The 22,555-nt window shown below is 50.3% G+C and overlaps 1 protein-coding gene across 1 annotated transcript; it reads left to right on the forward strand.

Moving 5' to 3' along the window:
* The first annotated feature begins 2,822 nt into the window (after window positions 1-2,822).
* On the forward strand, window positions 2,823-15,903 carry RBM17 (RNA binding motif protein 17). The gene is made up of 12 exons (XM_061572764.1): window positions 2,823-3,064; window positions 4,078-4,222; window positions 4,561-4,686; window positions 4,868-5,037; window positions 5,789-5,880; window positions 6,258-6,314; window positions 8,333-8,465; window positions 9,334-9,488; window positions 12,468-12,616; window positions 12,902-13,000; window positions 13,451-13,523; window positions 14,405-15,903. Exons 2-12 carry the CDS (start codon window positions 4,100-4,102, stop codon window positions 14,506-14,508), a joined length of 1,281 nt encoding a protein of 426 aa, XP_061428748.1. The 5' UTR covers window positions 2,823-3,064; window positions 4,078-4,099; the 3' UTR covers window positions 14,509-15,903.
* The last annotated feature ends 6,652 nt before the right edge of the window (window positions 15,904-22,555 follow it).

The following is a 22,555-nucleotide window of genomic DNA, read 5'->3' on the forward strand; positions in this document are numbered from 1 at the left end:
TCTTGTGGGTGTTGTTGTGTTTCTCGTGTTTGAAAACTACAAGAAACGATGTCAGAAACGTGACAAATACGCCCGTAAAGTTGGATAAAAGAAAGGTCGTGTGCAATGTGGTGTCAATTGACCAATCGTAATTTACTATATTACGAACAAATCATTAAATGATGTGTAACTCTAAATCATAAACTGCGTTGTTGTGGAGAGTATAAATACCATAAGCACACAAAATGTCTATCCGGATTTTCACAACACAAGTCCGCTTACACAACCCATTCGCCTGTCTGGGAGTGCATCATTTCAGCAGCACTGGTTCAAGTCGAGCAAAATCTGGACTGGTTTCGATAATTCTGATGATACTGAATTCACGCCTGTCCAGCCCTGGTCAGTGCCTTCTTATTACAGACTAATTCAGATCTTGGTCAGCATCCTGTGATCTTATCAATCTGAACGTTCATCCTACAAAGTCCCATCACAAGGGAGAAACACAGACAATCACCACTAGTACACTCACCACTAGTGTACACTCACCACTATATACCTTTTTCGATTTAAAGCGTGACTTTACCGAAAGAACCAAGAAGATGAATCCCTGCAGTCACGAAAGCTTTAAATCGAAACAGAGCACGTTTGTTTGCGTGTTCACCACAACTATCGTTAATTGCAAACGGTTTCTCATTGATATTCATATTTTTTGGGTCTTTCGGTAAAGTCACGTGGATATAAGAAAAATAATAAAGTAATAAAAAATCACGACGTTTCGATCGCAACACAAGCAATCGTCTTCAGGTGAAAAATCTCCTTTTAAAAAGTTTTTTTTTTAATACAACGGTTTTTATTAACAAAACTTCGTTTAACTTCACGGTCGAGAAGTACGTCAATGATGCGGTGCCTGCTCCCACATCAACATTTACTTGAATTACTTGATTATTTGATAAATGAATCTTCAATGTAGAACTTTTACTGGTAGGAACCTCCTGGTTACACCAGCCCACAGGGGATTATTGTGTCCGTCGTGCAGGGAGGGGCTGGGTGGGGAGGGTGGGGAGAGGCTGGGTGGGAAGGGGAGGGTGGGGAGGGGCTGGGTGGGGAGGGGCTGGGTGGGGAGGGGCTGGGTGGGGAGGGTGGGGAGGGGCTGGGTGGGGAGGGGTTTGGTGGGGAGGGTAGGGCTGGGTGGGGAGTGGGAGGGGTGGGGCTGGGTGGGGAGGGGCTGGTCACCCCGTGGTGCCCTTATAAAACTCAACGTTTAACCTACTCCCGCCGGCTTGTGCCCGCCCTCACAGTCGGGCATATTTGCGGAATACACCACGCCGCCGTTGATCCTGGCCATTGACCGAGCAACCCAACGTTCCTACCAGCTCCCTCCGCAGGACAATGTGTTGTTTGTGTGGAGGGTGCCCGTAACTCGTTCACATGGAGCAAGGCACGTGGTGCCTGCTTCTTGGGCGAGGCGATTCGAGAGTCTAGGGACCGCGGCGTTTTTTTACCTACACAAATATATAAATAAATATTCAGGCGTCCATACAAAATGTAAATTACTTTAAAGTAGCGAATTAAATTATCAATTGATGCAGATTTTGATCCAAGCATGCATTGTCACCGGATCTGAGTACTTGTGCAAAACTTGGAATTCATTGGACAACAGGAAGTAGACTAACGTTTGATTACAAGATTTGACCACGACACAGGAATCAATACTCTTTGGTTTTTTCGGTAAAGTCACGTAGGTAAAAATAAAAATAAATGAAATCTCGATTTGAAGTGTTCGTGACTGCAGGGATCCATACTCTTAGGTTTTTTCGGTAAAGTCACGTGGGTATAAAATAAAATAAATTAAATCACAGACGTTTCGATTACAACACAAGCAATCAAGTTAAGTAAAACCGTTGAAAAATACAGCAGGAGGACTGCTGAGGCAGGAATAAATGTAGCGAGAGAGCAACTGCAGCCGAAAGTTAAATATGTTTGAGATGAGTACAACCCAAGGGTAAGTGGGCGGGGCTAGAGATGGAATTTGCAAGTACTATAAATGTAGGATCGCAGAGCTCGGAATACCTCGGCTAATTACGTCTGCATTCACCACAATACTTGTGGTCAGAATGCAAACAAAAATAAAGGCGATCAGTATTACCTCGGTGTCGCGGCATCTCTTTAGAGAAGTGAACGAATCGATAATTTTTATTCTTAGGTTTTTTCGGTAAAGTCACGTAGGCAAAACATAAAAATTAATAAAATTAAATAAAGATCACGACGTTTCGGAGGCAACACAAACATCGTGATCTTTATTTTATTTTATTTTTTATTAATTTTGATGTTTTACCTACGTGACTTTACCGAAAAAACCTAAGAATATGAATCATTGCAGTCACGAAAGCTTCAAATCTAGAATCGATAATTTTTGTCTCGGAGTTTGTTCAAAGATCGAATGGTTATGTGGCAACCCTCCCCGTAGATGCGGTGAAATCTTGACTTAAAGCTTTCGTGACTGCAGGAATTCATATTCTTTGGGTCTTTCGGTAAAGTCACGTCGATATTATTTTTTTACCTACGTGACTTTACCGAAAGACCCAAAGAATATGAATTCCTACACTCAAGAAAGCTTTTCAGATTTTTTCATTTGAGTTTGGATCATTTACAAATCGCGTTTCGCTCAGCGCGCGCACGCGCCTCGTCGCTTCCCGTAACATTCGTTCGCGTTGCAAACCCCCACTGCGCATTGGCGACGGTCGGCGAGCTCGCCGGCTGGATTGGCTGGCGTCGGTCACGTGGGCAACCGCGCCGACCAATCGCGCGGCTTCGTCTCCACGCGATCACTTGTGCGTTGTATGAAATCCACGCCTCGTCCGCGCCAGTTTAAGTGTGTGGGGGTTTCGCTCGCTAACAGTCGACTCGAGTTGACAATCTCAGCGCCGCGGTGGGACGCAACGCGCGGCAGCAGCAGCAGCAGCAACAGCGGCGCGGCTTACCGCCCCCGGGCGAGCGGGAAGCGACACGGGGAGGCGCTGAGCGAAGCGCGCGGGCTTGGAGCGAAGCGAGGATTCGCCCGGGGCCTAGGCCAGGCTTCGCCCAGGCGAGTGCCGAGTCTCATTGAAACGAACGATGAGGGGGGTTGCGTGGTGTGTGCGTGCGTATGTTCACGCGTGAGTGTTCACACGTGTGTTCACGCGTGTGCGTACAAGTACTTGCCACCTTGACATGCCCGTGCAAAGTAATTGTACAAAGTACACCTAGCCTGGCACTGCCGCCACCGCTATTCAGTGGTGAGTGGCCACCGTTAGGACGATTGTGTGTGTACAGTAGGGGGTACAGCTGGTGCATCTATCAGTCATCTCAGTCGGTCCACCCATGGCACCTGCTGGGTCTGCCCCGAGACCTCCTGTCAGCAGCGAGCACTTAGACACTTCACGTGGCCTCAAAGTGCACCTGGCCTGGCACAGGCGCCGTGGTGATGTCACGGTCACTTGGTGACGAGTGGCGGGTTGTGGTACACGTGTGTGTGTGTGTTAGCGCGCGTGTGTGTGTACACACTGGCACAGGTGGTGCATCGGCCAGTCTTCTCAGTCCCCTGACACCCTGCAGTCCACTTTCTCACACACCTAGCCTGGCATAAGCGTCGCTACGTCATGGCGATTGTTACGTGTCAACGATTTAAGCCTTGATAATTCTTCAGTGAAACGTGTTTAGAGCATTTTCAGGCCCGTGTTGTTATACTCCTTGTGCCACGTAGGGACATTTGCCACTGGGAGGGCCCTCGGCTCCTAGACTCCCGCAAGGCATTGGAATGGTTGAAATGAGAATTGATGTCCGGCGATTTGAGATGCTCAGGCATTTTACCAAGCGCCCTATACATGTTTTTTGTGTTTAGTTGTCCTTCCCCTGGACCTCCGATTAGCACGGCTGGCTACGTACTGTTGCGAAAGAGGTTCAACGGACATGCATAACGCACCCTTATCATTGGACCCGTGCCTTCCTGAGCCGCTTTACTCTGAGCGAGCGTTTGCACCTCGAATCATAAACTATTCTGAGTCTCTGTGCCAATTGTCTGAAAGCGACTCCCCCCCCCCCTTCTCCCAACTTGTGTAGCTGCAGCGAGGAGGGCGCGACGATGTCGCTGTACGATGATCTTCGCGTGGAGAGGAGCGACTCCAAGACAGAGGGATGGTCCAAGAACTTCAAGCTCCTGCAGTCGCAGCTGCAGGTTAAGAAGGCGGCGCTCACACAGGCCAAGGTAACAACCCCCTACTCCACCCCAACCCTCAAGTTTGTTACGGTCTAACACTTGAACAAACTCGTCATAATAATTAGTCATGGTCGTTCCACTGCTGGATGAAGGCGTCCCCAAACCGCTGCCATCTCTCATGATCTTTTGATGTAATAATCCACCTATCGTGCCCATGAGCTCATTCACTCCATTCTGGATTTTACACACTCGGGACAATATATTCTAGAGCTTAACACAATTATAGATTGATGGATGGCTTGATCATGGCTGTGATGATAATTATTGGAATGCCAATAACACTTTCATGTAACTGCTTTGTTTTTGTTTTTTTGTTTTTTCGGCAGAACCAGAGGGGCAAGCAGAGCACAGTGCTGGCACCTGTGGTTGACCTCAAGCGCAACTCGGGTTCAGACGAGCGGACGAGTTTCCCTGAGCCGCCGCCGCCTCCGCCAGTCGCCACCACACCCAAGGTGGTGCCGCCTGTGAACCGTTTACCCCCACTGTTCGCGGCGGGAAATAGAAATAATCGAGGGTCATATGAAATTAAATTGTGGGTCGTCTACGAAATGATGTAGCGGGTCGTATCTGACCCACTGGCTGTAGGTTCCTCAACGCTGCGCTAATATCTGCGCCCTTCTCTGGGTTGAGCAGGAGTCCGGCGCCGCACAGATGGCCTTCATGGGGGAGATGCTGATCCCCGTGGCGGATGAGTACGACCCTATGTACCCCAACGATTACGACAAGGTGGTAAAGCGGCAGCGGGAAGACCGACAACGCCAGCGTGAGCACGAGCGGCAGAAGGAGATAGACGACAGGGAGAAGTGAGTGCCAGTGACGCGCCAAGTGTGTGTGGGAAGGAGTGTTGTAGTAGTAGATACACTGCGCTACAAGCCGTGGCTACCCGAGTTTGATTCCCGCTCGTGGGCAAAATCAATGACATATCTGAAACTGATGCTGGGTCTTCCCTACTCAGCCTTAAATTTATACCTGGTGTGGGTGAACATCGGCGCTGAAGAGTTAAAGACGTCCTGGCATTGTGATGGCGACACCACCTGCTTGTGTGCCATGTGAGCCATCGTAGGTACTCGCTAACAGCACTTGCCAATAAGTTTTCCGAGCATGTTCGTCCAGTGATCGCCGAGCTGCATAGGCTTCTGGTTGTCCAACGAATACGTTATAACGTCGCGATGATTGCACACAAAGTGCTTGCCACAAATGAACCTCAATGTCTTGCTGATCTCATCAAGGAGCATAAACCATCGCGCGAACTCCGGTCATCCTCGCACTTATTATTTGTATGTGCTTGTACGTTTGGTACGTACGACTAGGTTCGTTTGGTACGTACCAGTAGGTACGTTTGGTACGTACCAGTAGGTACGTTTGGTACGTACCAGTAGGTACGTTTGGTACGTACCAGTAGGTACATTTGGTACGTACCAGTAGGTACGTTTGGTACGTACCAGTAGGTACGTTTGTTACGTACCACTAGGTACGTTTGGTACGTACCAGTAGGTACGTTTGGTACGTACGACAAGGTGTGTAACTGTCTAACTGCTTGCATTCACATGGCAGGAGGCGGAAGGAGCGTCACGAGGCGAGCGGCATGTCACGGCGACCCGAGTCGGACGACGAGGAGGAGTACGAGGCGGAGAAACGCAAACGAGGTGATGCCTCGCGTCGTTGCTCGTGGATGTTTAACAACATCGGTCGACCAATGATATTGTGCGACGGTGTTATGGTGACTTTTAGTAACAATAAGTCACTCCTATATATCTATAGCGTGTGGTATACTGCAGTGGAAGTTGGTCATACACTGCTGTCACACAGGCTCGTGGTGTGTGAACGATGGGATACGAGGCATTGATATATCGATTAATATCGATTACTAACCTCACGTAATGCACGCGTAGGTACCACCTGTGTAATAATGTTTCTATAATCGATTTAAAATTATTTGTATGTGATGGGTTCATGTCACCACTGCAGCCACAGTTATATTCACATCCAGCACTGATGCAATTTATCGGTAATGTGGTTCCAGGCACAATGGGAGCTGCCATCGCGCCACCATCATCGCTCATGGAGAGGGACAAAGACTGTGAGTCCCATGCCATTGTGTGCCATTATTTAACTGCTCGCTTTGTCTCCTGCAAATGCCTCGCATGAGGATTCTACTGTGCTTATGGCCCGTGAGTCTGACTACAACCTCGTGGATTGGGGATCTTCCCAATTTTCAGATTAGACTGGGAAATCCTCCCCCAAAGGACATTTTGGATAATTCCAAAGAGTAACATCACAATAAGTCACCTCATATGAAGTATGATGGTTCCTTTTGCTTAAATTGTGAAAATATAAATGTTTACAAGGGAGGCCGACATATAGGTTGCCATTATTAGAGCCTCAGCCGACCCAAAGTTTGCGCTTCCTGGCTTCAAACTCCCCCGCAACAGTGGATGATAATCATGAACTGCATCGGGGCATTGGATATCGAAAAACTCAAACTAAAAATGTTGCATCTTCTTGGTTCTTTCGGTAAAGTCACGTAGAATGGAAATAATAAAATAATACAATTTAAACATAATAAAATAATTCTCACGACGTTTCGGCCACAACGCAAGCAGCCGTCCTCAGGTGGAGAACAGGTCCATTCTACGTGACTTTACCGAAAGAACCAAGAAGATGAATCCCTGCAGTCACGAAAGCTTTAAATCGAAATTTAAAAATGTTGCAATTTCTCCACGTGACAGCGTGTTTTCTTGCGTTTATAGCTCTGCTCGTTCCAATCCAATCGAACCTAGGGCCCCACAGCTAAAGGGCTAGGATAATGTCATATAATCTTATGGACACAGGCGTGGTGTGGTGATGACACCATCAGTAGTATCGTACCTCCCATCAGCCTCCCCCATCCATCTTGCCACACTCATTCCGTCAGGAAACGCAAGCCCCCACGTCCTCATCAGGTCGCGATAAATCTTTACGCGATGGGCTCTCTGCCCGCCAGCGTAACGTTCACGCACGCAAGGACGTTTTGTCGCCGCACGACCCGCTGACCCTGCGTGGTAAGGCGACCCCCGGCGCAGCGGGGAAGGGACTACTCCAGCCGGTACTGTTCCGCTGTTAGCGAACGCAAACGCACAAACATGGCCAGACGACAGAGCGCTCTGGCTGAGAAGACCCAGCTCTCCCGAGTCCTCCCCCCGACACCGATGGATCGAATTTCATCTCCGTAATAGTTGACAATGCGTCGTATTTTTAGAGACCGCACACGAGGAGGTGCCGCGAGCCGCATGTATTATTAATGTTGTGCTATCACATTGCGTCCGAGGCCTTGGGGCCGGGGTCCACCGGGCGTGTAGGTGTACGTGCGTGCGTGTGTGTGTGCGTGCTGCCGTGCAACGTGACACCGCTGTGTTATGAGCATCATCTTTCTATCAAGCAGTGGATTGAGAATGGCTGATGATTATTTGGCAGATGAGGAAATTGATGGTGCAATGTTTAATGCACCGTGGTATTAAACCATATTAATTTCCAGTGGATAAGATAAATTGCCGTATTATGCGGATGCAACGATAGTTGGCGGTATGTCTTACAATCCAGGAGTGTGGCCGTGTGTGCGTGTGACCAGATTTGTGTAACTTTATTGACACCTGGCACAAGCTTGGGGTGCGTCTTACATTCCGGAGCATCTAATAATCCGGACAGTATTGCGGCTGGATATTGATGCATCATCTCCACAGTGGAAATCGATTATTCCGAGGGTGATGCGTGCGCTGGGTTGTGCGTGTGAGTGTAAAGACTCGCGAGCGATCTGATGAATGTCGCACGATTATGGGTGACGATTAACTTTAACAATCGATGCCTTTTTTTGATAATCTCAATCGTATAATGTTGTATTAATTTGCATACATGAATGGTAAATAATCCATTTCTACACGCACTGTTCGATCTGACCAATGCTTGTTTGAGCTGGGAGCCACTTTTGCATATACACTTAAACGTGACAGCCCCACGCACGCCGTTATAGGTGCTCGCTATTATGGCGAGTTTCGTTCTGTTCGTGTGAATGCACACCTGACCTGTGTGTCTTCGCCCCCCCCCACCCCGACCCATGCACAGTGGCTCCTGACGATGAGATCAAACGCGGGCGGATGTCGGGCAAAGCGGCCATCCCTCCCCCCAACTACGAGGACTCGGGCGAGAGGCCGCGCTCCCCACCCGGCGGCTCCAGCTCCTTCATCTCCAACATGGGGTGAGCTCTCCCACACCTGGTCCTTCTGGTTGGCCTCCTGACCCTCTACCTCCTCATCCTCCTCGTCCAGTGTTCTTATTCTCATCCTCCTGATCCTCTTCCTAGTCCTCCTCCTGGTCTTCCTACACCTGGTCCTCCTGATCCTCCCGCTCCTGATTTTTCCGGTCCTTCTGGTTGCTGGCAACTACTTTACCATCCCTGAATGTCCCGCACTCCCTCTGACCCCTGCAATCCTTTGGACTCCCTCTCCAACCTCTTCTTCCCCTGCACCTCCGATTAGTATGGTGCGAAAGAAGTTCAACATACACAAATACATATGGTCCATCGCTCCCTCCGATCTACCCCCTCCCCTTCCTACTTGAACCCACCAAGTCCCTTTTTACTGACGTCACACCAGCATGTGATGAATTTCCCTCCGCTTTAAATGCAACACGGCTCTGTACTAAAGTTTTGTTCCTATTGGATCATATATATGAGAATTATGCTGCCCCCCCCCCCCCACTTACGAACAGATAAACAGAGCGAATGCATAATTGGCCTCATCGTTAGTTGCAAAGCGTTAACTCGTTGATGATTCGTCACATGCCCACTTTACACCTGTTTGTGCACGTGTAAAAAAAAAAACTCAATACGTTCTTCAAAAACACTGCGACGTTAAAATATTGTATTTATTTATTACGTGACATTGTGGGCAATGTCCCCTGCTGCATCGCACATACAGAGGCTAGACGGCATGTGCAAATCTGTGTTTTCTTACGTTCATGTGTCTCGGTGTGTTTGTGGGTGTACGTGCATGCGTGTGTGCTTGTGTCCATGCGTGCGTGGGTGTGCGTGCGTGTGCGAACGAACGTGCGTGCGTGCATTGCAGAGGCACGGTGGCGCACAAGATCATGCAGAAGTACGGCTTCCGTGAGGGGCAGGGCCTGGGCAAGCACGAGCAGGGCCTGAGCACGGCGCTGTCCGTCGAGAAGACCAGCAAGCGCGGCGGCAAGATCGTCATCGGAGACAACGTGCCCAAGGAGGGTGAGGAGCTCACTTTTATTATTCGGCGAACACGTGACTTTTACACAGAGCACCAGCTCAGGCCTGGGCAGGAGGTGTAACTGTCGTCACGTGTTGACCGGGATGACGATTCGGCCAGCTGGCTGCAGCTTTGGTTTCCCCAGACATGGTTGACATGGCCGGGCACTTGCAGGGGACATGACAATGACGTAGCTCACTGAGGATGCGTCACACGCGCACTGGCGTGTGTGTCTGTACAAGGAACTGGTCACCCACCCCCTCGTGCGCTGTACCGGTCTTCATAGGTGCTCGCTCAACAGCACTTGACCCAACAGTCTGTTAAGGCTACAGGGGGGGATCTTTGTCTTTGGGACGCGAGAAGGTGGTAGGTGTATGTGTCATGGATGTGTTGTGTGCGTATGTGCGGGAAAGTGCTCGCGAATAGCACTTGCCCCAGCAGTGTGTTAAAGGCGATATGAGGGATCTGTGTGTATTCTCTTGGTAGTGGGTGTATGTGTGTGGACAGGGTGAGTTTGCTGGTTGTGTCTGTCATAACGGCCTCGCTCTCAAGCGACTGCGTCATTATAATTGTTTAATAATGGATGATACCTTTATGGACACTGTGTACATCTAGTGATCATTTTGGAGAGAGTGATGTGTACTTCAAATTAAGGGCAGGGCTGAGTAATCAAATTTCCATAATGCCAGAGTCTTGCTTCACTTGCAGCGTCTCCAGATGCAGTCACATTTAGACCGTGTTCTAAATTTACATCGCTCGATACTGTATCCAGTCAACAGACCAGAACCCAATTATTCAAATTTGCTAAAATGTAAACAAGTTAACGACTCTGTCTGTGTAAATACCCTGGGGGCACTTAGGCTACCGGGGTAAAATAAATAATGACCTAAAGGACATTGGATGGAATCTTTATATGAACATCTGCTTCCTGGAGAAAGTAAATATACGCAGAACTCCATTCTTTCTCCCCACATATGAATGCAAATATTATTTAGAACGCCTGTTGGCTTTCCAAACCAATAATATCGAGCAGCATTTGCTAAAGCAGGCAAAGTGTGTTTGCCCGGTGCTCTTAAATTTAAACAACTCTTACAATATTCCATTGATACATACTAGAGAGTGTGCGAATGTGTGCGCATGTAACTGTGTGTGTAAACATCGCCACTAGGGAGACAAAGGCGGTCGGGCGTAGTGCTGGCCACCCACCCCCTCATGTACCGTTCCAGCCTTCATAGGTGCTCGCTAACAGCACTTGCCCCTACAGTCTGTTAAGGCTATATGGGGGATCTTTGTCTGCATGCAAGCTAGTACATGCGTGCGGGGAGTAGCGTTATCCACAGACATGCGTATACAAACACATACAAAGACAGAGACCCTCATATATCCTTAGCAGACCGTTGGGGGAAGTGCTGTTAGCGAGCACCTGTTGAGGTACAGTGCTAATGTTTGTTTTACGCACCGTCCCAGGTACTCGTTTAAAGCCGAGTCAACCTAGGGGGGGCTTGGGACAGGTTCAGATCTTCACCACTGATGTTAGCCATGGCCGGATAACAGACTCCAGTAGTTGCGTTTGTAGTGCAATGCAGTGCTAACCACTACAACACTACTCCTCGCACGCATGTACTAGCTTGCATGCAAACATACCCACAGACAGGCATATACAAATACATACAAAGATAGAGCCCCCATATATCCTGAACAGACTGTTGGGGCAAGTGCTGTTATCAAGCATCTATGAAGACTGGCACGGTACACAGGGAGGAGTATGGGCCACCCCAATGCCCTGCATACACACGCTCATACACACACACTTTTGCACACATACACACTTGCATGTGCACGTGCAAATACATTTGCAAACTCTCCAGTCTGTACCAATGGAAAAATCGGCACAGGCTCTAGCCATTCGAAGCAGTCCAACCGGATTGAAAAAGGCAACACAGCTGCTGCTATCACCACCGCCGTGGATCGTGACTTCGATCATCTCTCTTGCCTGTCATCAGTTCTCCTGTCCAACAATTAAAAGAACCAGCCGATCACGTACACCACCCCTGCCTAGAAACGAGCGTGTATTTGCCGAGCATGCTGCACCTTTGTCGCCCGTGCCCCCCCCCCCCCGCGTGTTTGGTTTGCACGTGATTGATTGTGCAAGTGCCTGCCTGCCCCCCCCCCTTACCCTGTGCATTGCAGTGTGGTCAACAGCTGTTTTCATAAGCTTGTAAACGGGGATTATCGTGCTATTGAGGGATGTGGTTTCTTACTAACAGCAATGGCTTATGGCGGGGAGCTCGTACCTTCCAGAGATGTTGAGATACTAGGTTTGAACTCAGGTTTCAGGCATCCGGTGATTGAAACCGGTTTCTCAAGTCTTGCGAGTTGGCTATTTTTGTCTTTGCTTATCTGTCGTTGATATATTATGGTTATATTTAGAGTTTGGTTATGACTAGAGTCGGGAAAATATTGGTTTATAAATCACTACACATATGGTAGACCACCAACACGAAGTATACCGAGAGTTGATGGGATTAACGCAGTCACCAATAACTAAACTTAATACCGGCAAAATTCCAGCTCTGATAATCGAGGAAGAGGGAAGGAGGTTGTGATGGGTGGGACGCTTTTGCAGGGTGGAGGAGGGCAGGTTACCGAGACGGTCACTGCAGTGGCACCCAGAGGTCAACAACCCAAGGGGAAGACCTGAAGCCAGGTGGTGACAGTGATGAGCAGCCTGGAAGAGTGGTCCTTGAAGGACAAAAAACTAAATGTGGTCTTGATGAAACGTCAGAGGGATGGGTGTCATCGGTGCAATAACTGTGGGATCTGGCTTCAGCAAGGGAGGCTTGGCTAGGGGTGGTAGCCGTATGTGAGATCGGGCACCAATGTCTTCTCGAGTGTGGCAACTGACTTCTCTTCTCGCTGCTCCCCGTTCCGTTTGTCCCGTGCGTTCCCACCGCCCCTCCGCACCCTGGCTTTCACCACAGCCGAAGCTGCGGCGGCGGCGGCGGTGGCTGCTGCGGCGGCGTCGGCAGCGGCGGCGTCGGCGTCGCCATCGCCAGCATCGGTCAAAAAACAGGAGCCAAACCCCCTGACGGAGATTCTGAAGAACCCGACCAAAGTGGTGCTGCTGCGGGTATGTCGGTCTCATCGGGGACAGCCATGTACGATCCACGGCTGGATGATGGCCTCCCTCCACACTGTGTCAGCCACTGGGGTTGGCAAAGTGGTGATGGGGGAGGCGGTTAGGGGCCCAAGATTGGTTCAGATCTCGCTCGCCACTCATGTTGGCCGTGGCCGGGAAACTCGCACGTGGTCGCTGGGTTCGCAACTCTGAACCTGTATTTACCCTTGGGGAGCGGCGGCAACCCACTCGAACCCGCGTGAGCCCCACCTCCCTGCTGCGTCTTCTCGTGAGCAGAACATGGTTGGGCCCGGCGAGGTTGACGAGGACCTAGAGAGCGAGACCAAGGAGGAGTGCGAGAAGTACGGCAAGGTGATCAAGTGTGTCATCTTCGAGGTGAGCGCCGCGGGGCTGAACCCCAGCTCCAGCTACGTACGTACGGGAGGGGGTGTGTCGTCACGTCACGTCTCGTCAAGAGTGTTGTGACGCGTCAGGGTGTTGTGACTCAAGTGTTGTGACTCGTCAGAGTCTTGTCCGCTTTCAATATCTCATTGCGTCGTGAGTTTTGTCGGTTGAGTATTATGTCTCATGATTGTCGTGACCCAGGAGAGTATCATTCAGGAGGGTGTTGTGACTCGGAGCGGTTATTTCCGAGCGTTGTTGGGAGCGTATTGTTTGCGCGAGTGCTCCGATCCGGGAGAGCGGCCATCGCACTGCAGCTGTTGCCGTGTTTGTGCTGCGACTCGGGAGAGCGTTTCGTCGCTTTGTGGGTGTTTCTGGAAGCACCGTCGCGTTCTCCTGGCGTCCCCGCGCCTTCTCACCGTGAAATTGCTCTGCCCCCTAAAGATGCCGGGCGCCCCCGAGGATGACGCAGTGCGGATTTTCCTCGAGTTTGAGCGGATGGAGTCGGCGATCAAAGGTAAGCTTCGTGGGCCGATGACGTCATCAGCCGCCTCCTCCTCCACACGTCCACCAGCAGCACCACGGCAGCGAAATATGCAATAAAGTTTTCCCAAACATCTCAAGCAGACAGGTCGTACGTGGTCCAGTGGGCACGGTTAAACTGTTGCTGACGAAGAATTTGTTGTAGGCCAATAAATTACATTGTAGGAAACTTTCCCGCGCATTTCTCCTTTGCTCCGCTGGTGCGTTCTTATTAACAAACGCTGATTAGCGGCCGCGTGGCTCGGTGGGCCAATACATATTTTCCGAGCACTGACCCAATGCTGCCGAGGTCTTGAGGGTTGAATTCATGTGCCGGCCACCTACAATTTAACTGGGTTCTTAAGTGTACCAAGTCGATGCTCTTGGCCTGGTCGCCAAATGACTGCACACACAAACAAGCCCATCACATTAAATTAAGTTTTGCACTTAATCTGGCTAAATTCCAGCTCTGAGAATGAAAGATATCGGTTTGGCTGTTGTGTGACAAATATTACGGTCTGTGGAAGGGTGGGTGGGAAGGTGCTTGCCTCCCCCACCTTCCCCACAGTGTGGATCAGAGGTCACTTGAAAGAGATCTCGGAAGTAGTTTTGTGATATCCGCATCCGCGGGCCGTTCTCTGGCGCACGAGAGGTGGTCTCACTGCTCTGTGAGAGCCGCGTGACTACTCTTTCTCGTGACACCACGCCCTCTCACAATCGGGTTTGAAGAAAGCAACAAAAATCAATTGGCCACATTCTCAAATCGAGGTTGTGGATCAAGTTGCTCATTTGTAATTTTGCAACGGTTTAACACTTCCCCTCCTCCGACTGCTCCCCCAATTTCTTGCATTTCCCCCCCCCCACCACCCCCGGCAGCTGTCGTTGACCTGAACGGACGCTACTTTGGCGGTCGCATCGTTAAAGCCGGCTTCTACAACCTCGACAAGTTTCGCCGTCTCGACCTGGCCACCTCAGTGTGACCCCACGCTCTCTCGACTCGGGAGACAATCGCTCACACACGCTCGCACGCACGCACTCGCGCAAGGGAAGTTTCTCATACCGTTTTTCCACTGCACAACCGAGCCACGCCAGGGCTGTGTCCCAGCCGAGTGCAGAAGCTGAGCTCTGCCACTGATGTAGCACGCAGTGAACTGGTCGAGACAGATGTCGATGTGGTGATGCCCTTTCCTGACAGCATACTGACGAACAGTCTCATGCAATTAACTCGTCATTAGCTCCCGCCACTGGCCCTGCTTGGCCATGAGCCAGATTGGGATATCTAATCGAGGCCGGCGTGTCAAAGTTTGTTTCCGGCTCAGGATGGAAAACCATGGAAATCACCTGTGCTAGTTCAGCTCGGATGTGCCAATGAAAAAACGGATATACGGGGCCACAATGTCGACACAATTCACCCCCAACCCACACTTCTGCTCCACCACTACCTGGGTGATTCTATTAGATGTCATTCGGAGGCACGATCCGTTCCTCGGATAACTTCATTTTTTATTGACATTGCAATAAACAGGCAGCACCTTTTAGCGACTGCAGCGGTGATATGGGCTCATCACACACACTACATCTTCAGCAGCCATAAGCTAACCGCTGCTGGATAAAGGCCTCCCCACACTCTTACCATTTTTCATGATCATGCAATGTAACAATCCGTTTAGCTCCTGCACGCGAGCCAACGTCGTCGCTTTATTTCCGCAATGCACATCCTCTCGGACAGGTTCCCTCCTTCACCTGCCACTCCGTTGTTACTCTCGACCACTGGCACGGCATTAAATCCCTGGGTCGCGACGGATGAGAGCGGTCATGCCGCACGTTATCCACTGCCCACGTGATTTCCCTGCGTGCGTGCGTGCGTTTGTGAGAGAGACGTAACGTCATTGACCTTGTGTACAGTTAACGCGTGCGTGCGTGCACAAACACAAAAACGTCAACTGGTCGCAGAAAAACGGCCACAGCTACGGAAAGCCGCGTTTTTGTAAAAAAAAAAAACAACTCCGTTTGCAAATTCTCCTCTGTGCAAAACGGTCGTGCGTGAGAGGAGCGGGTCACTCGGCAACTGCTGCAGTTTCACGGTCTCCCGGTTGATGCGTTTATTTTTTTATTTAAACGAGCGTACGCGTCTTGGTTTTTTTTTCACTGTTCAAAAGGGTTTGTAAGTTGCTCGGTGTTTACGAGTGGGGAAAGCTTTTGATCTTACGTCGATTCGGGACTTGTCCGCGCGTCCAGGTTTCTTTACGTTTATACCGGTGTTTTCTCAAGACGCCACGGTGTAAAGTGCGGTGTCCGAATGGCGAGACCGTCCGCCTGTCACAGAGGAGAGGCGTTGTTCAAATCGTCCTGCAATATATTTTCTTTTAAATATTTGTGTCTGACAAAGGCAGTGAGTTTTTGTTCAACCGGCGTGATTTAACTGCATCGTCATTACCGCTACCATGACCACAAACACCAACACCATCGTCACCAGCAGCAGCATCACTACCGCCACCATCAGCGTCAACTTCTTAACTACACCATGAGCACTCAACACCACGAAAGCTATCAAACACCATGATCACCAGCATCAATAACACCACCTTCGGCTCCATCACAACCGCCACTCACCACCGCCATCGCCACGGGTCACGACATTTCACCACCGTCACCGCTCGTCACCCTATCCTCCCTCCACCCCCCACAGAGGCCGTTTTCCTGTCTCGACTTGCTCGTGTTATTCTTGCGTTGTTTGTGAAACACATGATAAGGCGGATGCCGTCACGTGGCCCATATACCTGAATCGCTGCCTGGTTTTGCACGTGGGGCCACTCGACCGCGTAGTCACTTGCCTGGGCCGACAATGGCTAAAAGTTACCACATTTCTGGCCGGCTCAACCGTTACACGTGGGTGAGCAGCCAGCCCCCCTCTTCGTCTTCGTCAACCACGCCACTTCTACATAGCCACTCCGTACGTAGGCACGCTCACTTGACCGCTATTCTCGCCCATAGCGAACTTCACTCTTCCCGATGTTGGCCCCGCCTGTGTTGCGGATGGCCCCCGCCCACCCCCCCCCTTTCCACAACCCCCTTGCCCCCCTATCACGAATCGAGAGATACATTGAGCCGGGACACATTGCTTCGGGATACTGGAGCGTTTGGCAGCCCGAACAATAACACGTGCAGCAGCAACTCCCCATTCACCGGTCTGCACGCGTGTGTTGTGTGCGTCCATCGGCAGTGAAGTAATTTAAGGGCAAAGACTATTTATTGGTCTATAAATATTAATAAGATTAGATAAGCAAAGGTCGTCTGGTGCTGATACTAACGACTGCGTTTGCGTCACTTGGATGTGTTGCCACATATTTTTGGGCAATCGGTGCTTGATTTCAGCCGGAGCTATGCTCACACCCGGCACACCCACACTTCCAGGAATGCCTCTCACTTTGACCGTGGCTGGGTGGCATCGACGGCTTTGCCCACGATGGCATCTTGTTTTCAGTGGCTCCTCCGTGATGGGTTCCACCTGCTCCAGTTCACGAGCGAAGTCTGCATGCACTCGGCACGGCCACATCCTCGACAAACCGCACTAATCGGAGGCGCGGTGGAAGGAAAACGAACTAAACACAAAGCAGTTCTAAAGAAAATAGTTTTCAAATTAACACATTCCTGTGGAGGGAGCTGGTAGGAACGTTAGGTTGCTCGGTCAATGGCCAGGGTCAACGGCGGCGTGGTGTATTCCGCAAATATGGCCGACTGTGAGGGCGGGCACAAGCCGGCGTGAGTAGGTTAAACGTTGCGTTTTATAAGGGCACCACGGGGTAACCAGCCCCTCCCCACCCAGCCCCACCCCTCCCGCCTCCCACCCAGCCCCACCGTCCCCACCCAGCCCCTCCCTGCACGACGGATTGACACAATAATCCCCTGGGCTGGTGTACCCTGGTGGTTCCTACCAGTATAAAAATATATAGACACCTACTCATCTACTATCTCGCCCACTCCCTCAATCACTCGCCCACCCAACCACCTACTCACTCCTCCACTCCCTCAATCGAGCCACTCACTGTCCCACCCGGAGGCGACAAAAGGTCGTGGCACCAACAGATCTGACGAGACCCCCCCCCCCCCAACGCGGCCCTTGGACTGCCGGACCGGACGGTGCCGTGACGGAGCCGGTGGAGAATCCGTTCTTCACCCAGGTGGACGGATGCAGGGCACGGTGTGCGGAAGAGTTCTTAGGCTTTACAATGTGGCCACACAGGTGGAGACATCTTGAGCGAACGATGTCATCGGTGGCACGAGGTCCAGGCCTCAACGGGCAGAGTGGAGCTATCCGACGCCAAGAAGCCGACGGCCGTTCAAGTACACCGGGACATCTAGCTCGTCATCCCGTCACCTCGGCCACTAAATCTCGGTTACACGGTCCATCTTTGGTGTCGTTCTATACGCAGGATAAACCTGTTCCGCTATGTGGCTGGCTCGAGGGAGGGACGGATGGTAACGTCCAAGGGACGTGCGTGTGTTTTGGTTTGCGTGAAGTAAAAAAAAACAGAACCGAAATAACCAAGGCGATGACCGCTGGGCGGCAGTTTGGCATTGGGCGTGGGGTGGCGGTAAAACTGGATTGGTAAGGAAATGAACATTTAACAGCCGTGACGAGAGCCCTCACTCCACCGTAGGCCTCGGCAAGGTAAGGTAAAAGTGTAAAAACAACGAGCGTACCTTTACCCTACCTTTTACCTTACCACAATACAATCACTCTACCCTACCTTTTACCCTTTTGCAGGTAAGGTAAAAGGTAACAAGTAAACCCGTAAAAACAAAGTTTTTCACTATAAATCCTTTATATGCGTGGCGGCTAGAGTCCTCTCGTCCTCTGGCTTGAGATGGCTGCAATCTATGGGTCAGATGATTGTCTGCCAGTATTAAGCAATTGGTAATTAAATATTTAATTTGTTTTCCCTAAACAGTGTAAAATTTTGGAAAAAAAATTTCACGAAAATTAATTGTCACACACAACGAGTCTGTGTGGAAAATGTCAGCTCGATTGGATCACGGGAAGTGGGTTAAAAAACGACCGAAAGATTTGCACGGTCCTAAGCAAGCAAGCGAACTTAATATAAAGGATTTAAAATATATTCGCCTGTGGAGGACGCGGGGATCGATCTCGCGACCTTTGGCATGGGAAGCGAGGGCGCTACCAACTGCGCTACTCCGCCACGGCCTGTGAAGGGGTTACACTCTGGGCTCTTTAACACTGTGACGTTCAACCAAAGCCATGAATGAGTTCTATTTGAATATATGTAAAATGCTTATTTTTTGCCTAAAAAGTGTAAAATTTTGGGAAATTTTTTTTCACGAACATTAATTGTCTCGCACAACGAGTCTGTGTGGAAAATGTCAGCTCGATTGGATCACGGGAAGTGGGGTAAAAAACGACCGAAAGATTTGCACGGTCTTAAGCAAGCAAGCAAGCACGCAAGCAAGCAAGCAAGCGAACTTAATATAAAGGATTTAAAAAGCAACGAGCCTACCTTTTACCCTACCCTTACCCCTTGGCATGTCGACACCTTTACCCTTTTACCCGGTAAAAAGGGTAAATTACCTTACCTTTCCGAGGCCTACTCCACCGGACCCTGGCTGTAGGGTTCCCGATGGATGTACCCAGGGCTTCATTCCAGCCGGGTCTGTGATGAAGCTGGTGGTAATTACTGGCGAAACGTCGTACTCAGATTGTAAATGTTGTGGCTTGGCTCTCCAACACACCGGTTAGTGCTGGACTAGTGACGAATTGGCCACGTTCTGTTTACGTGACAACCCTTACTAGTTGGCTGTGTCGGGTGGTGGCGGGTTTTAACGACACATTTATATATTTACGCGCTCTAACCCAAAAAAACTCTATTACGGGTCTGTGACCATAAAGAAACACATTTCCGGCACCGCCACCCCACATCCAGTATCCACCATCTTAAATTTCGATTTAAAGCTTTCGTGACTGCAGGGATTGATCTTCTTGGTTCTTTCGGTAAAGTCACGTAGAATGGAAATAATAAAATAATAATAAAACATAATAAAATACAATTCTCACGACGTTTCGGCCACAACTCAAGCTTGCGTGAGAATTATTTTATTATGTTTTATTTTTATTATTTCCATTCTACGTGACTTTACAGAAAGAACCAAGAAGATGAATCCACCATCTTGCTGTGGCCGTGATGGTCACCGGTCACGCGCCACCTCCTGTGGTCGATCGGCGACCCGAAACGATATCCGGTGAGGAATGAAACCACGACTTTAGGGGTCCCTACAGCGAGCTCCCCGTCACTCCTCCATCGCAACTCGCATGGCCACGTGAACCTGCCTCCTTGAGTCTGAGGACTCGGTCTGTCAGATTTCTCCAGTTCAGTCTCAACCGCACTGCGTTCAACCACCATAGCCTCTCGCCCACCCACTCACCACGCTGCAGGGCACGACATCTCTCTTTCCGCGGCAGAATCCCCTCCTCCGTCATCGCCTCTTGCCCCCAAGTTCATAAAATAATATAATCTTGCTCAATCCAAGACAAAGATTAACTCGTATCTATTGTACATCCACTCGTTATGGTTGTTTTGCCTTTGCGAGGCAAATATAATTAAATGAACAAATAAGCCCGCATGGGTTCCCGGAGTTTGCAGCGAGCTCTGTGAATGAGGGATCCTCTGACACCTGCAACCGGTGCCGTGAGACGTTGACCGTAACGCCGAATCATTGACCTGACCTCTTGACCCGACGCGGCAGCCTTGACTCACATTGCTGCACGTGGCGGTGTCGTTGAGTTTATTTTTAGATTCATATTTTTTTTGTTACGTCACCGTGGAGTCAAAAGGTTAGAACTTATAGCTGTGTGCGTGTGCACGTTTATGGGCGTGCGTGCGTGCATGATGTGTCCGTGTGGTATGTGTGCACGTATGAAGGTCCGTGGGGTGGGCGGTCGTGTAAGTGATTAGCGCGTTGCGACACAAACCCGACGACTCGAGTTCAATTTCCGTTCACGACCGAATGTCAGTGACGATTATCTGAACCGGCACAGGGCCTCCCCTACGTCGACTCGGCCTTAAAATGAGTATCTGTATTCTTGGGTATTTCGGTAAAGTCACGTAGATAGTTTCGAAGAAAATACGCGACTTTACCGACAGACCCAAGAATATGAATTCCTGCAATCACGAAAGCTTTAAGTCGAAATGAGTATCTGGTGCGGTTGTGTAAACATCAGCATTGGGAAAATAAAGGCGGCCTTGCGTAGTCCTGACCAACCACCCCCTCGCGTGCCGTGCCAGCCTTCTCAACACATTGTCCTGCGGAGGGAGCTGGAAGGAACGTTGGGTTGGTCGGTCAATGGCCAGGGTCAACGGCTGCGTGGTGTATTCCGCAAATATGCCCGACTGTGAGGGCGGGCACAAGCCGGCGTGAGTAGGTTAAACGTTGAGTTTTATAAGGGCACCACGGGGTGACCAGCCCCTCCCCACCCAGCCCCACCCCTCCCACCCCCCACCCTGCCCCACCCTCCCCACCCAGCCCCTCCCCATCCAGCCCCTCCCCTCCCCACCCCCTCCCTCCCCACCCAGCCCCTCCCTGCACGACGGACGGACACAATAATCCCCTGTGGGCTGGTGTAACCAGGAGGTTCCTACAAGTAATAGGTGCTCCTCGCTAACAGCACTTGCCCCAACAGTCAGTATGGTTGTACGGGGAATATTTGTCTTGCTTTGTTGTGAAGCTGCATGAGTCTGCGTGTACGTGTGTCGTAACGTGTCCCTTATGTTTGAACTTTTGTTCGCCGTATTTGGGTATTTAGGGCTTCTGTGTGCCCTTGTTGCTTTTAGACGCGGTGTTAATTATTCACAGAAGGGTGCCTCTTGTCTGCGTAGTCGGCAGGCGCGGTTCGACCACTAGGGGCGTTAGGCCGGTGCCCCGCCAAGCAGCTGGAGATATGATACTGGTAGGAACCTCCTGGTTACACCAGCCCACAGGGGATTATTGTGTCCGTCCGTCGTGCAGGGAGGGGCTGGGTGGGGAGGGAGGGGGTGGGGAGGGGAGGGGCTGGATGGGGAGGGGCTGGGTGGGGAGGGTGGGGCAGGGTGGGGGGTGGGAGGGGTGGGGCTGGGTGGGGAGGGGCTGGTCACCCCGTGGTGCCCTTATAAAACTCAACGTTTAACCTACTCACGCCGGCTTGTGCCCGCCCTCACAGTCGGGCATATTTGCGGAATACACCACGCCGCCGTTGACCCTGGCCATTGACCGAGCAACCCAACCTTCCTACCAGCTCCCTCCGCAGGAATGTATTTTTTGTAATAAAAAATATTTTTATATAAATTGTTTTGTTGTGTAAACATTTTTTTAAATGAGTCTTTCAACGTGAATTGCCTAACATTTTAAGTTTGTTCGTATTAGAAACCGCTGCGACACCAAAGTCTGATTTGTGCCTCGGGAAGGTCTCTGGGCGGTCTGTGAAGGCGTCCGAGTGATAGATTTCCCTTCATTCGTTGCGATGAGCTTCGCATTTTTAGCCACGCCGTTTGAGACCCATTGAGGGCGGTGAAAAAGTCGCACCGTGGCTGTCGTGAGACGATGTCACGACGCGAGGTGGCACCGTGCAAATGTAGCGCTCTGGGAGGAAACAACAGCAACAGCGATGGCAGCAGGAGCAGCAAACGACGACTTGGCAACGAACACGGTGGGATTCACTCCTAAATATCCCATTTGAGAGGATCGCTATGCAGGAGAAGTTGAATGTCAAGCAACTGGGTGCCGATCAACCGAACATCGACATCAACCAGCTTTCAGGCGACAGAGGAAAAGCATACCCTGGGGATTCATACTCTTAGTTCTTTCGGTAAAGTCACGTAGGTAAAAAAATGAAATTAAAATTAATAAAAAAACAACATTATTAATTTTATTTTTATTATTAATTTTAATTTCATTTTTTACCTACGTGACTTTACCGAAAGAACTAAGAGTATGAATCTTTGCAGTTACGAAAGCTTCAAATCTAGAATTATACCCTGG

This window comes from Lethenteron reissneri, chromosome 51 (assembly GCF_015708825.2).
Source record: "Lethenteron reissneri isolate LAM-NWPU_2019-01 chromosome 51, ASM1570882v1, whole genome shotgun sequence".
NCBI lineage: Eukaryota > Metazoa > Chordata > Hyperoartia > Petromyzontiformes > Petromyzontidae > Lethenteron > Lethenteron reissneri.